Source organism: Scyliorhinus torazame, chromosome 4 (genome assembly GCF_047496885.1).
Source record: "Scyliorhinus torazame isolate Kashiwa2021f chromosome 4, sScyTor2.1, whole genome shotgun sequence".
Lineage (NCBI taxonomy): Eukaryota > Metazoa > Chordata > Chondrichthyes > Carcharhiniformes > Scyliorhinidae > Scyliorhinus > Scyliorhinus torazame.
In genome coordinates, this window is record NC_092710.1 from 332,687,758 (window position 1) to 332,703,192 (window position 15,435).

Genomic DNA, 15,435 nt, shown 5'->3' on the forward strand with positions numbered 1-15,435 from the left:
CTTCTGGGAGGTGAGTAGTGTATTTAAAAGCCTTACCTGGTCCCGTGTCTGTTCTTCTTTTCTGTTTTATTTGTTTTTATATAAGGCGGGAACCGGAAGTTCGACCCGCGGACCTCTGGCAAGTCCCCCCCCCCACCCCCCCCCCCCCCCCACCCCCACCCCCAACCAATAAATTCTGGTGGAGAGGAAACCCGAGACACTACACGTGTAGTGTCTCCCACCCGCCCTCCTCCTCTAACCTAATAATAAGACCCATTGGTGTAAGGTAAGTGCCATATTATATTATTATATTATTAGCATTGTGCAGGTCAAGGATCGGAGGTGGAGGAGCAGTCTCTGTCAGCGAGAGAACCTGAGAACATCTCAGACACTCAGAAGGTAAGCAGGTAAGTAAGTGATTTTTACTTTTATACATTTTTTCAAATTGTGTGTGTCGGGGGGAAACTGAAGTGACATCACAGAAAAGCTGTGACCTGAGTGGCTGGTTGGGATTCTAACCTAAATTTAAAAAAAAAAAAAATTCGAGTATTTGGGAACTAATTAAACATAATAACTTAATTATAATTTAGAGGATATCTAAGCCAGAGATCGGAGAATATTATAGTTAGCTATCGCATTTCTATTAGAAATCTAGTGCTAGGAAACAGATAGTTGACAGTAACTTTGCAATTTTAAAAAAAAGTATTTAAAAAAAAAAGACAAATTTTAATTTTAATTAATTGACGCAATGTCAGTTAGAGGGGTGCTGTGCTCTGACTGTGAGATGTGGCAGGTCCGGGAGGCTTCCAGCGTCCCGGATGGCTTCATCTGCAGAAAGTGCACCCAACTGCAGCTCCTCACAGACCGCATGGTTCGGTTGGAGCAGCAATTGGATGCACTTAGGAGCATGCAGGTGGCGGAAAGCGTCATAGATCGCAGTTATGTAAATGTGGTCACACCCAAGGTGCAGGCAGAGAAATGGGTGACCACCAGAAAGGGCAGGCAGTCAGTGCAGGAATCCTCTGTGGTTGTCCCCCTCTCGAACAGATATACCCCTTTGGATACTGTCGGGGGGGATAGCCTATCAGGGGAAAACAGCAGCAGCCAGAGCAGTGGCACCACGGCTGGCTCTGATGTTCAGAAGGGAGGGTCAAAGCGCAGAAGAGTAATAGTAATAGGGGACTCTATAGTCAGGGGCACAGGTAGGCGCTTCTGTGGACGTGAAAGAGACTCCAGGATGGTATGTTGCCTCCCTGGTGCCAGGGTCCAGGATGTCTCCGAACGGGTAGAGGGAATCCTGAAGGGGGAGGGCAAACAGGCAGAGGTTGCTGTACATATTGGTACTAACGACATAGGCAGGAAGGGGCATGAGGTCCTGCAGCAGGAGTTCAGGGAGCTAGGCAGAAAGTTAAAAGACAGGACCTCGAGGGTTGTAATCTCGTGATTACTCCCTGTGCCACGTGCCAGTGAGGCTAGAAATAGGAAGATAGAGCAGACAAACACGTGGCTAAACAGCTGGTGTAGGAGGGAGGGTTTCCGTTATCTGGACCACTGGGAGCTCTTCCGGGGCAGGTGTGACCTGTATAAGATGGACGGGTTGCATCTAAACCGGAGAGGCATAAATATCCTGGCCGCGAGGTTTGCTAGTGTCACACGGGAGGGTTTAAACTAGTATGGCAGGGGGGTGGGCACGGGAGCAATAGGTCAGAAGGTGAGAGCATTGAGGGAGAACTAGGGAATAGGGACAGTGTGCCTCTGAGGCAGAGCAGACGGGGAGAAGTTGCTGAACACAGCGGGTCTGGTGGCCTGAAGTGCATATGTTTTAATGCAAGGAGCATTACGGGTAAGGCAGATGAACGTAGAGCTTGGATTACTACTTGGAACTATGATGTTGTTGCCATTACAGAGACCTGGTTGAGGGAAGGGCAGGATTGGCAGCTAAACGTTCCAGGATTTAGATGTTTCAGGCGGGATAGAGGGGGATGTAAAAGGGGAGGCGGAGTTGCGCTACTTGTTCGGGAGAATATCACAGCTATACTGCGAGAGGACACCTCCGAGGGCAGTGAGGCTATATGGGTAGAAATCAGGAATAAGAAGGGTGCAGTCACAATGTTGGGGGTATACTACAGGCCTCCCAACAGCCAGCGGGAGATGGAGGAGCAGATAGGTAGACAGATTTTGGAAAAGAGTAAAAACAACAGGGTTGTGGTGATGGGAGACTTCAACTTCCCCAATATTGACTGGGACTCACTTAGTGCCAGGGGCTTAGACGGGGCGGAGTTTGTAAGGAGCATCCAGGAGGGCTTCTTAAAACAATATGTAAACAGTCCAACTAGGGAAGGGGCGGTACTGGACCTGGTATTGGGGAATGAGCCCGGCCAGGTGGTAGATGTTTCAGTAGGGGAGCATTTCGGTAACAGTGACCACAATTCAGTAAGTTTTAAAGTACTGGTGGACAAGGATAAGAGTGGTCCGAGGATGAATGTGCTAAATTGGGGGAAGGCTAATTATAACAATATTAGGCGGGAACTGAAGAACATAGATTAGGGGCGGATGTTTGAGGGCAAATCAACATCTGACATGTGGGAGGCTTTCAAGTGTCAGTTGAAAGGAATACAGGACAGGCATGTTCCTGTGAGGAAGAAAGATAAATACGGCAATTTTCGGGAACCTTGGATGACGAGTGATATTGTAGGCCTCGTCAAAAAGAAAAAGGAGGCATTTGTCAGGGCTAAAAGGCTGGGAACAGACGAAGCCTGTGTGGCATATAAGGAAAGTAGGAAGGAACTTAAGCAAGGAGTCAGGAGGGCTAGAAGGGGTCATGAAAAGTCATTGGCAAATAGGGTTAAGGAAAATCCCAAGGCTTTTTACACGTACATAAAAAGCAAGAGGGTAGCCAGGGAAAGGGTTGGCCCACTGAAGGATAGGCAAGGGAATCTATGTGTGGAGCCAGAGGAAATGGGCGAGGTACTAAATGAATACTTTACATCAGTATTCACCAAAGAGAAGGAATTGGTAGATGTTGAGTCTGGAGAAGGGGGTGTAGATAGCCTGGGTCACATTGTGATCCAAAAAGACGAGGTGTTGGGTGTCTTAAAAAATATTAAGGTAGATAAGTCCCCAGGGCCGGATGGGATCTACCCCAGAATACTGAAGGAGGCTGGAGAGGAAATTGCTGAGGCCTTGACAGAAATCTTTGGATCCTCGCTGTCTTCAGGGGATGTCCCGGAGGACTGGAGAATAGCCAATGTTGTTCCTCTGTTTAAGAAGGGTAGCAAGGATAATCCCGGGAACTACAGGCCGGTGAGCCTTACTTCAGTGGTAGGGAAATTACTGGAGAGAATTCTTCGAGACAGGATCTACTCCCATTTGGAAGCAAATGGACGTATTAGTGAGAGGCAGCACGGTTTTGTGAAGGGAAGGTCGTGTCTCACTAACTTGATAGAGTTTTTCGAGGAGGTCACTAAGATGATTGATGCAGGTAGGGCAGTAGATGTTGTCTATATGGACTTCAGTAAGGCCTTTGACAAGGTCCCTCATGGTAGACTAGTACAAAAGGTGAAGTCACACGGGATCAGGGGTGAACTGGCAAGGTGGATACAGAACTGGAAGGCAGAGGGTAGCAATGGAGGGATGCTTTTCTCATTGGAGGGCTGTGACCAGTGGTGTTCCACAGGGATCAGTGCTGGGACCTTTGCTCTTTGTAATATATATAAATGATTTGGAGGAAAATGTAACTGGTCTGATTAGTAAGTTTGCAGACGACACAAAGGTTGGTGGAATTGCGGATAGCGATGAGGACTGTCTGAGGATACAGCAGGATTTAGATTGTCTGGAGACTTGGGCGGAGAGATGGCAGATGGAGATTAATCCGGACAAATGTGAGGTAATGCATTTTGGAAGGGCTAATGCAGGTAGGGAATATACAGTGAATGGTAGAACCCTCAAGAGTATTGAAAGTCAAAGAGATCTAGGAGTACAGGTCCACAGGTCATTGAAAGGGGCAACACAGGTGGAGAAGGTAGTCAAGAAGGCATACGGCATGCTTGCCTTCATTGGCCGGGGCATTGAGTATAAGAATTGGCAAGTCATGTTGCAGCTGTATAGAACCTTAGTTAGGCCACACTTGGAGTATAGTGTTCAATTCTGGTCGCCACACTACCAGAAGGATGTGGAGGCTTTAGAGAGGGTGCAGAAGAGATTTACCAGAATGTTGCCTGGTATGGAGGGCATAAGCTATGAGGAGCGATTGAAGAAACTCGGTTTGTTCTCACTGGAACGAAGGAGGTTGAGGGGCGACCTGATAGAGGTATACAAAATTATGAGGGGCATAGACAGAGTGGATAGTCAGAGGCTTTTCCCCAGGGTAGAGGGGTCAATTACTAGGGGGCATAGGTTTAAGGTGAGAGGGGCAAAGTTTAGAGTAGATGTACGAGGCAAGTTTTTTACGCAGAGGGTAGTGGGTGCCTGGAACTCACTACCGGAGGAGGTAGTGGAAGCAGGGACGATAGGGACATTTAAGGGGCATCTTGACAAATATATGAATAGGATGGGAATAGAAGGATACGGACCCAGGAAGTGTAGAAGATTGTAGTTTAGTCGGGCAGTATGGTCGGCACGGGCTTGGAGGGCCGAAGGGCCTGTTCCTGTGCTGTACATTTCTTTGTTCTTTGTTCTTTGTTTGTTTGAGTGGGGGACACCAATGTCCATCACCAAATTAGCTTGGTGCACCACTACTAGTCAAGTCCTAAAGGACATAGTTGCTAAACTGGGTCTGTAGCAAGTGGTCAGGAAACCAACTAGAGGAGAAACATACCTGACCTTATCTTCTACAATCTACCCAGATGCATCTGTCCATGATAGTAATTGGTAGGAGTAACCACCATGCAGATCTTCTGGAGACAAAGTCCCATTTTTACATTGTGAATACCCTCCATCGCAGGGACGACACAGTGGCGCAGTGGTTAGCACTGCTGCCTTATGGCACCGAGGACCTGGATTCTATCCCGGCCCCGGGTCACTGTCCGTGTGGAGTTTGCACGTTATCCCTGTGTCGGTGTGGGTCTCACCCCCACAACCCAAAGATGTGCCGGGTAGGTGGATTGGCCACACTAAATTGCCCCTTAATTGGAAAAAAAAAATTTAAGTGAATACCATTGTGCTACCACTCTTCGAAATGGGATAGATTTCAAACAGATCTAGCAACTCTAAACTGCACATCAATGAGGCACTGTGGGCCATCGGTAACAGCAGAATTGTATACAACCCCAACCTGTAACCGCATGGCCCTCCGTATCACCCACTCTAGAATTATCAGCCAAGTGATCAACCCTGGTTCACTGAAGAGTGCAGGATGGCACCAGGTACCTAAAACTGAGGAGTCAACCTGTTGAAGCTACAACACAGGACTACTTGCAGGTCCAACAGTATAAGTATGTGATAGACAGGGCTATGCGATTCCACAACAAAGGGATCAGTCCTGCCACACGCTGTGGTGAATGGTGGTGGTCAACTAAACAACTCACTGGAGGAGTCTCCACAAATATCCCCATCCTCAATGATGGAGGAGCCCATCACATCTGTGCAATAGGCAAGGCTGAAGCATTCGCAACAATCTTCAGCCAGAGGTGCCGAATGGATGATCGATCTCGGGCTCCTCCGGAGGTCCCCAGCATCACAGATGTCAGTCTTCAGCCAATACGATTCACTCCACGTGATATCAAGAAACAGCTGAAGGCACTGGATCCTGTAAAGTCTATGGGCCCGGAAAATATCCCGGCAATGGTACTGAAGACTTGTGCTCCAAAACTAGCGACACCGTCAGCTAAGCTGTTCCAGTACAGCTACAACACTGGCATCTACCCGGCAATGGGGAAAACTATCCAGAAATATCCTGTCCATAAAAATCAGGACAAAGCAAAAAAGAGCAACTATCACACCTCTATCAGTGCTATCAACTGGTACTTATTCAACCTCACTGACACTCCTTCTTGGTTCCATCAAGGCCACCCAGCCCCTAACTCATTATAGCCTTGGTTCGAGCATGGCCCAACCATCATCCGCTGCTCCATCAGTGACCATTGTATCATAACGTCAGAAGTTGGCATGTTCACTGATGACTGCATGATTCACAACTCCTCACATACAGAAGCAGTTCATGCTCAAAAGCAGCAAGATCTGGACAATATCCAGGCTTGAGCTGACAAGTGGCAAATTACATCTGCACAGCAAAAGTGCCAGGCAATGACCATTCCCAACAAGACAGAATCCAACCATCGCCCTTTGACGTTCAATGGCATTACCATTGCTGAATCCCCCACAATCAACAGCCTGGGTGTGATGGTACGAATTAAGTAATGGCATGATGGGAAAACTGGTCAATGGGAAGACTGGTCAAAAGGTTTGATACTATACAAGAAAGACTGAAACTACTCATTCCAGCTCCCCAGCCCCAGGTAAAGAATGCTGCCCTAACCATTTTCAGAGCTGTATGGCCATAGGCCAACTCTGCATAACTTGAAGTCTGAAAAGATCAGCGAAGGTCGAGCCGTTCCAAAACACCGGACCTCGGCAACTCCTGATAAAACTAACTCGTCATAACCCAGGGCCGTAGGAATTTAAAACAAGATAAGTTCAGGAAGAAACAAGTCTATTCCGACCTTTCAATGTTCCCTCCGAGGACTAAATAATGGTATGAGTGATATGACCAAACATGGTCTGGTCTTTGCTTCCGTTTGTATTTCCGATTAAACTCCTGACCATACTGTTGTCACATAATCTTGATAAAGATAATGTATAAATATTGAGCTAATTCTCTGTGAAAGCGCGGAACTTGTGAAAGACTCAGTAGTTTTGTTGACTGCTCTCTGACTTCAAGTTTCAGCCATTACTGCAGGCAGTTGTTTTCAAAAATAAAGCTTGTTATTCTGTCTTAACGAGTGTCTACTACAGAAGCGGGAAAATATTGACTTTACCATTGACCAGAAAGTGAATTGGACTAGCCATATAAATACTGTGGCTGCAAAAACAGATCAAAGGCTAGAAATCCTGCGGTGAGTAACTGACTGGATAAAAGCAAATTACTGCGGATGCTGGAATCTGAAACCAAAAAGAAAATGCTGGAAAATCTCAGCAGGTCTGGCAGCATCTGTAAGGAGAGAAAAGAGCTAACGTTTCGAGTCCAGCATTGGACTCGAAACGTGGGCTCTTTTCTCTCCCTACAGATGCTGCCAGACCTGCTGAGATTTTCCAGCATTTTCTTTTTGGTGAGTAACTCAAATCCTGACTCCTCAAAGCCTGTCCACCATCTACAAGGTACAAGTCAGGAGTGTGATGGAATCCATTTACCTGGGTGAGTGCAGCTCCAACAACACTCAAGAAGCTCAACACCATCCAGGATAAAGAAGCCGATTTGATTGGCGCTTCATCTCCACCTTCAACATTCACTCCCTCCATCACCGATGAACAGTAGCAACTACGTGTACCATCAACAAGATGTCCTGCAGCAACACACCAAGGATCCTTAGGCAGCACATTCCTAACCTGTGAACTCTACCATTTGGAAGGACAAGATCAGCAGATGCATGTGAACACCACCACCTACAAGTCCCCCTCCAAGGCATGCACCATCCTCACTTGGAAATATATCGCCGTAGTGTGCTTACTCCACATGAATTGCAGCGGTTCAAGAAGATGGCTCCCCACCACCTTCTCAAGAGCGATCTGGGATGAGCAACAGAAATGCTGGAATGGCATCTGGGATGTGACACCCACATCCCGTGAAAGAATAAAGAAAAGATAAACGTAAGAATGAGAAAGGAATAAAATATTATGTTGAGGGCGGCTCAAAGAGCCTAATCTGGATGCTATACAAAGCGTGGACCTGTGGGCTGTGGGCTGAAGGACCTGTTGCTGTGCTGTGGAAACGTGCTTTCAGAAAGATCAAGCAGCTAATTGGCGACTTACTCCCGCTCAAGCCCCAGACACTTACAGGGAGGCCATGTCTTCATCCTGGAAGGTAACGAAGGCTAGTCCAAGTGATTTCCTGTCTATAATCGCCTTCTCCTGGGTGTACTCATTCATAATCTCATTCTCCAGCTTAGTGTAATATTCCAAAGCGTCAACCTGTCAGAAAAGAACAAGAGTTTTGTCAGGTGATGCCAACCAAAAAGAATTCTTAGACATGTACTAAAAAAGATAGATTTGGTCCAGTAATGCCTGTCAGTTGAAGTAATATTCCAGGTTTTTTTTTAAATAATTGTTTTTTTATTCGTTCATGGGGTGTCATGGGATGTGGGCGTCGCTGGTTGGGCCAAAATTTATGGCTCATCCTTGAGGGCATTTAAGAGCTGTGGTTCTGGAGCCAGACCAGGCAATAAGAACAATCTTTTTTTTATATTACTTTTTCTGAGTTACAAGGCCAGGGATCAGAGTGTGGACAGGGGCGAACCCCTAATCCAGCTCCTTGCCTGCTCCAAAAAACAATTCAAATTCAAATTGAATCCAATTCATGGTCCCCACAAGAGAGACTTACCAGATCTGAGCCAAAAGGCAGAGCAGATACTACACTTGATCTTAGCCAAAAGGCCGAGATGCAATAATAATAATCTTTATTGTTACAAGTAGGCTTACATTACCATTCCAATGAAGTTACTGTGAAAATCCCCTAGTCGCCACATTCCGGCGCCTGTTCGGGTACACTGAGGGAGAATTCAGAATGTCCAAATTACCTGTCTTCCGGAACTTGTGGGAGGAAATCGGAGCACCCGGAGGAAACCCACGCACACACGGGGAGAACATGCAGACTCCGCACAGACAGTGAGCCAAGTCGGGAATCGAACCCGAGACCCTGCTGTGAAGCAACACTGTGCTACCATGCTGTCCTTCCCTAAAGGACGTTAATGAACCACTTGGGTTTTTATGACGATCAACAATGGTTTCAAGGGACTTCTGGTGGCGGCTATGAAGGAGTAAAGTCGCACATTTGGTGGCTCCCGCTCTGGTCGGACTTTTGGACCTTTTCCCCAATTTTTTACCGGACTTGATTTGAAAAATCAATGATAGAGGCAATTGTGTACGGGATTCCCACATCGGTGCATGGAGAGAAGGACTAGAAGTGCTCGTAAAGGCAGAAACAGAAAGACAGAGAAGGCTTGGGCTGAAGCGGGAGAATGACGGATGACCGGACCTCTGGCTTGTTGACCCAGCGGTCAACGGAGCTGATGATGCAAGTTATCCAGGAGGGCTTCACCAAGCAGAAGTTGGACTGCTTGGACCTGATTAAAGAGTCAATTGCGCGGCTGGAGCTTAGATTAGATGCCCAAGATTGGGCGATCCAGAAGGTAGAGAAGGCCCTGGCTGACTGGAAGGAACATCAAACTGCGGTGGAGTTGGAGGTGGGGATGCTGAGAGACCAGCAGAAAAGGCTCCTGGAGAAGGCGGAGGACCCAGAGAATAGGTCCTGCCGGCAGAACTTGAGGATCGTTGGGCTCCCGGAGGGGTCCGGAGGAGCGGACGCTGGGGCATACATAGCGGGCATGTTCGAGATGTTGCTGGGAGATGGGGAATTCTCCCGACCCTTGGAGGTGGACAGGGCTCACAGAGCGCTCGTGCGGAAGCCGGGAATGGGAGACCCCCCGAGGGCAATGGTGGAGAGATTCCACAGGTACTTGGACAAGGAGCGCATTCTACAGTGGGCCAGGCAGACATGGAGTTGTAAATGGGAAAACAGTACCCTGTGGATCTATCAGGACCTGAGTGCGGAAGTGGCCAGGAGAAGAGCAGGGTTAAACCAGATCAGGTCGACCCTTTTTAAGAAAAAGGTGAAGTTTGGTCTGCTGTATCCGGCCCGTCTCTGGGTCACATACGAGGAGCAACATTTTTAGTTTGAGTCGCCTGAGGAAGCGCTGGACTTCGCGAAAAGGAAAGGACTGGTGGCGGACTAAGAACTTTTGAACTTTGCTTCAACGTTCATGTTTTAAAAAGTTTCCCGTTTTTTGTTTTGTGGACATTATTTGGATTGCCTTCTGTATTGATTTGGGACCAGTTGCAGGGCTGAGTGAGTTAAAGTTTACATTTGCACTGTTGGGGGGGTGGAGGTGTGTTTGTTAGATGCGGGATCTCTTGCCTGATCTTTTCTTTGTTTAGCGTTTTTTTTTCTGTCGGGCAATTGTGTTGGGATTGTTTGTCATCTGAATATGTGTGTATGAGCGGGGGGGGAAGGTGGGGAGAGAACAATAGGTGGGAGAATGTCTGGCGCCAGGGGTGGGGGCCACCAAGCTAGCTGGGCGGGCTATCTCACGGAAGCACAGTGGGGGGTGAGCAGATGTTAGGCTTATCAAAGGGGTTGATTTACATTGTGCTGTTACTAGGGGGGGGAGGGGGAAAATTTTCTGCTGATGAGGGAGGGACTGTTGCTGAGGGACAGAGAGGAGGTCTGCCTGGGGGCGGGCCGGTGGAGGCATGGGGCGTGGGCTGGAGACTGGCCCAAGAAAGGTGATGACTGATCGGCGAAGGGGGGGGAACGATGAGTCCCCCAACTAGGCTGATCACCTGGAATGTACGAGGGCTAAATGGGCCGGTCAAGAGGGCATGCGTGTTCGCGCATTTGAGAGGACTGTAGGCGGATGTGGTAATCCTGCAGGAGACTCACCTTAGAGTAGCTGATCAGATTAGATTAAGGAAAGGTTGGGTCAGACAGGTTTTTCACTCGGGACTGGACTCAAAGACTAGAGGGGTCGCGATCCTGATCAACAAGTGGGTGGTGTTTGAGGCGGGAAGAATAGTTTCGGATGTGGGGGGTCGGTACATTATGGTCAGAGGAAACTGGAGGGGGTGCAGGTGGTATTAGTAAATGTGTATGTGCCAAATTGGGATGATGTGGAGTTTATAAAGAGGATGCTGGGGAAGAGTCCGGACCTAGATTTGCATAAGTAAGTCATGTGAGGGGACTTCAACACAGGGCCGGGATTCGAACCCGGGTCCTCAGCGCCGCAGTCCCAGTGCTATCCACTGCGCCACATGCCACCCTCTGAGCAAGGCTTTACTGACAGGCGTGGTGGACACGGGGTACTCGGCGATTACAATCTCAGACCATGCTCCGCACTGGGTTGACCTGCAGGTTAGTGAAGACAGTAACCAGCGCCCGCAATGGAGGTTAGATGTGGGACTTTTGGCTGATGAAGGTGTGCGCGAGCGACTGAGGAAATGTATTCAGAGCTACCTGCAGGTCAACGACACGGGGGAAATTTCAGCAGCGGTGGTCTGGGAACCACTGAAGGCGGAGGTCAGAGGGGAGCTGATCTCGTTACGGGCCCATAGGGAGAAGGTGGACAGGGCAGAGACGGACCGACTGGTAAAGAGATACTACAGATCGATAGGAGGTATGCGGGGACTCCAGAGGCAGGGCTTTTAAGGGAATGGCGGAGGCTACAATCTGAGTTTGGCTTGTTAACTACAGGGAGGGCGGTAGAGCAGCTGAGGAAGGCGAGGAGGGCGACCTATGTGTCATGATATTCAAACACACACATCATGATAGACATACAAACAGACAAATCAGCACACACAACACAACAACCAATCATAGACAAGGACAGAGACAGTATAAGAGAAGAAACACGACACCTGGTGGCCAATAGATCTGGAGACCAGGACAAGGACAGGACCTGACTAACATCACACACAGGGAGTCACCACGTGCAGAGTATCAAGACAGAACTGTAAATAACAAGTTGAAATAAAACAGCGTTGTACCAAATACAACCGTGTTGGTTCATCTGTACCTCAGAAAACCCAACACTACATGGTACAGGAGTGGATCGATACCTGCCGGCAAACCTGCCATCCTGAGATATGGACATCACCAACAAACCGCAGCCGTTGCAAGTCGCTGGGAACCTTGGCACCAATTGGAAGCTTTTCAAGCAGCGGTTTGAACTGTACATGCGAGCCAACAAGAAACAGAGTGCCTCGGACGAAACAAAGATTGCGATGCTCCTCACCACCGCAGGTCAGCACACCATCGATGTATTCAACTCACTGGTGTTCGCGGAAGGCGAGAACCAATCCAAGTATGACACGGTCCTCCTCAAGCTCGACCAGCACTTTAAGGTTGAAGTGAATGAAAGTTTTGAGAGGTATATCCTTCAGCAACGCCTGCAAGGTAAGGATGAGCTCTTTCAGCCCTTCCTGATGCACCTCCGCATACTCGCGCAGTCCTGCGGTTACGGCACCACCTCAGAGTCCATGATCCGGGACCAGATTGTTTTTGGCATTGCCTCCAGTGGCCTACGCCAGCAGCTTCTAAAAATTAAAGGCCTGACCTTAGCGTCTGCGGTGGAAGCTTGTGTCCTCCATGAAAATGCGACCAGTCGCTTTGCCCAATTTCAGGCGACCGAATTGGCACGGAGGTGGTCCCCAGCCGTCGAATCGGCAAGCCAGGCCGCCCACAAGGCCGAACGCATCCAGGTAATTGATTATCTCCCGGCCCGCAGCCCGGACGAGGGCGGCCGTTTCCCGTGCTTTTCGCGGTCTCCCGCGCTTGTGCGCGCCAAAACCAACAGCAACATCGAGGGACGCACTGCGCAGGCGCGCCCGATGCAAGACCAAACTGCGCATGCACAGTGGCGTAACGAGCGCCGTGACGTCATACGTGCGGCAACTGTGGAGCTGTACATTTAAAAGGGCAATGTCTTGCTAAAAACCGACAATGCCTATGATGTGGCAAGATGGGCCACTACGCTGCCTACTGTCGAGCGGTTCAACCGATGGATCCTACACATCTCCGACAATCTCGCAGACACGTCAGGACCGTCCAGCCCGTACATCAGGACATCCAGCCCAGTGACACAGATGGCCAAGATGCCTTCCGGGTTTCAGTCATTGATGTGAACAGGGTCAACACCATCAATCCGGCCGATGAATGGAGTGCCACCCTGACGGTCAACCCAAATTCGTCACACACCTACTAGACTGGACTTATGAGACTGTTCACACGATAAAGTTGAAACACTATAGTATTGTAACATGTTACTGTTTTATCATTCCAGATATCGTTTGACCGGACCACACTTCAAAGTTTTTTGTCTTCCTGTTTTGTTATGGTACAACCTCGTTAGCATGACACACCCGACATCGCCCCATGTATATAGTTACGCCACATGCACCTGCTGTAAATATCACGCACACACACTTTTAGATGCACTCACGACACATTCGTATTTATAACCACGTAGGCACATAATTTTGTAAAAAAAGGGGGGATGTCATGATATTCAAACACACACATCATGATAGACACACCAACAGACAAATCAGCACACACAACACCACAACCAATCACAGACAAGGACAGAGACAGTATAAGAGAAGAAACACGACACCTGGTGGCCAGTAGATCTGGAGACCAGGACAAGGACAGGACCTGATTAACATCACACACAGGGAGTCACCACGTGCAGAGTATCATCAGGGTAGCATTGTGGTTAGCACAATTGCTTCACAGCGCCAGGGTCCCAGGTTTGATTCCCAGCTGGGTCACTGTCTGTGTGGAGTCTGCACATCCTCCCCGTGTCTGCGTGGGTTTCCTCCGGGTGCTCCGGTTTCCTCCCACAGTCCAAAGATGTGCAGGTTAGGTGGATTGGCCATGATAAATTGCCCTTAGTATTGGTTCAGTGGGGTTACTGGGTTATGGGGATAGGGTGGTGTGGACTTGTGTAGGGTGCTCTTTCCAAGAGCCGGTGCAGACTCGATGGACCGAATGGCCTCCTTGATCATGATGCCCCCGGAAGGTAGGGAGGTGCAGGTAGTGGTCGCAATGGACGCAGAGAAGGTTTTCGATCAGGTAGAATGGGAATATCTGTGGGAGGAACTGGGACGGTTCGGATTTGGGCGGAGCTTTATTGACTGGTCAGGTTGCTGTATCAGGCTCCTGTGGCGAGCGTACGGACGAATAGGACAACATCGGACTATTTTATGCTGCATCGGGGGACGAGACAAGGATGCCCCCTCTCCCCACTGTTGTTCGCGTTAGCCATAGAGTCGCTGGCAATTGCTCTGAGAGCCTCAAGGGGCTGGAATGGGCTGGTCGGGGGGGGGGGGGGGGGGGGGTGGTGGAGGTGGAACACAGAGTCTTGCTTTACGCAGACTACCTGCTTCTGTATGTATTGGGCCCAGCAAAGAGGATGGAAGAAAACATGAGGATTCTGGCGGAATTTGGCCGGTTTTCGGGGTATAAGCTAAATATGGGGAAAAGTGAGATGTTTGCGGTCCAGGCGAGGGGACAGGAGAGGCGATTGGGGGAGCCGCTGTTTACAGTGGTAGGGGGAAGCTTTCGGTACCTAGGCATCCAGGTGGCGTGGGAATGGGAATGGCTGCACAAGCTTAATCTGGCCCGGCTAGTAGACCAAATGAAGGACAATTTTCGGAGATGGGATGCGCTCCCGTTGTCACTGGCTGGGAGGGTGCTGACGGTGAAGATGACGGTCCTCCCGAGATTCCTGTTTGTGTTTCAGTGTCTCCCTATCTTTATTCCGCGGTCCTTTTTCAAATGGATCAACAAAGTGATCACTGGCTTCGTTTGGGTGGCAAGATCCCACGAGTAAAATGGGGGATGAGTGAGCGGAGTCGGGGAGAGGGCGGGCTGGCGCTGACACATTTTAGTAACTATTACTGGGTGGCGAACATAGCCATGATCAGGAAGTGGGTGGTGGGGGAGGGGTCGGCATGAGAGCGTATGGAGGCGGCTTCATCAGGGGTCCAGCTTGGGGGCATTGGTAACTGCGCCTCTGCCTTTCCCGCCGGCACGGTACTCCACCAGCCCCGTGGTGGTGGCGGCCCTGAGAGTCTGGGGGCAATGGAGGAGACATGTGGGAGTAGAGGGAGCATCAGTCTGGTCCCCAATCTGTAATAATCACCGGTTTGCTCCGGGAAGTATGGATGGGGGGTTGCGGATATAGCGGAGAGCAGGGATTGAGAGGATGGGGGATATGTTTATAGAGGGGAGATTTCCGAGTATGAGGGCGTTGGAGGAGAAGTTTGGGTTGGCGAGGGGAAACAGATTCAGGTATCTGCAGGTGCGGGACTTCCTACGTAAACAGGTGTCAACCTTCCCGCTCCTACCGCTAAGGGGGATTCAGGACAGGGTAGTTTCCAGAGCGTGGGTAGGAGAAGGGAGCGTCTCGGACATTTACAAGGAACTTATGGGGTCAGAGGAGACGCAGACCGAGGAGCTGAAGCGCAAGTGGGAGGGAGGAGCTGGGAGGAGAGATAGAGGATGGTCTCTGGGCGGACGCGTTGAGTAGAGTCAACATGTGCCAGGCTCAGCCTGATCCAATTCAAGGTCGTTCACCGGGCTCACATAACAGTGGCCCGGGTGAGCAGATTCTTTAAAATGAAATGAAATGAAAATCGCTTATTGTCACAACTAGGCTTCAAATGAAGTTACTGTGAAAAGCCAAG

General features: G+C 49.4%; 1 protein-coding gene and 1 pseudogene across 2 annotated transcripts in view; both read right to left on the reverse strand.

Annotated features, from left to right (window-relative positions):
- The window catches only part of LOC140411147 (CSC1-like protein 2), a 187,572-nt gene that overhangs the window by 66,912 nt on the left and 105,225 nt on the right, over nt 1-15,435 (reverse strand). For both annotated transcript variants that reach the window (XM_072500213.1, XM_072500214.1), the window contains exon 12: nt 7,970-8,103. In XM_072500213.1, the coding sequence (XP_072356314.1) occupies nt 7,970-8,103 (134 nt within the window). The remainder of the gene's footprint in view (nt 1-7,969; nt 8,104-15,435) is intronic.
- LOC140415695 (U2 spliceosomal RNA) lies at nt 8,376-8,577 on the reverse strand (annotated as a pseudogene).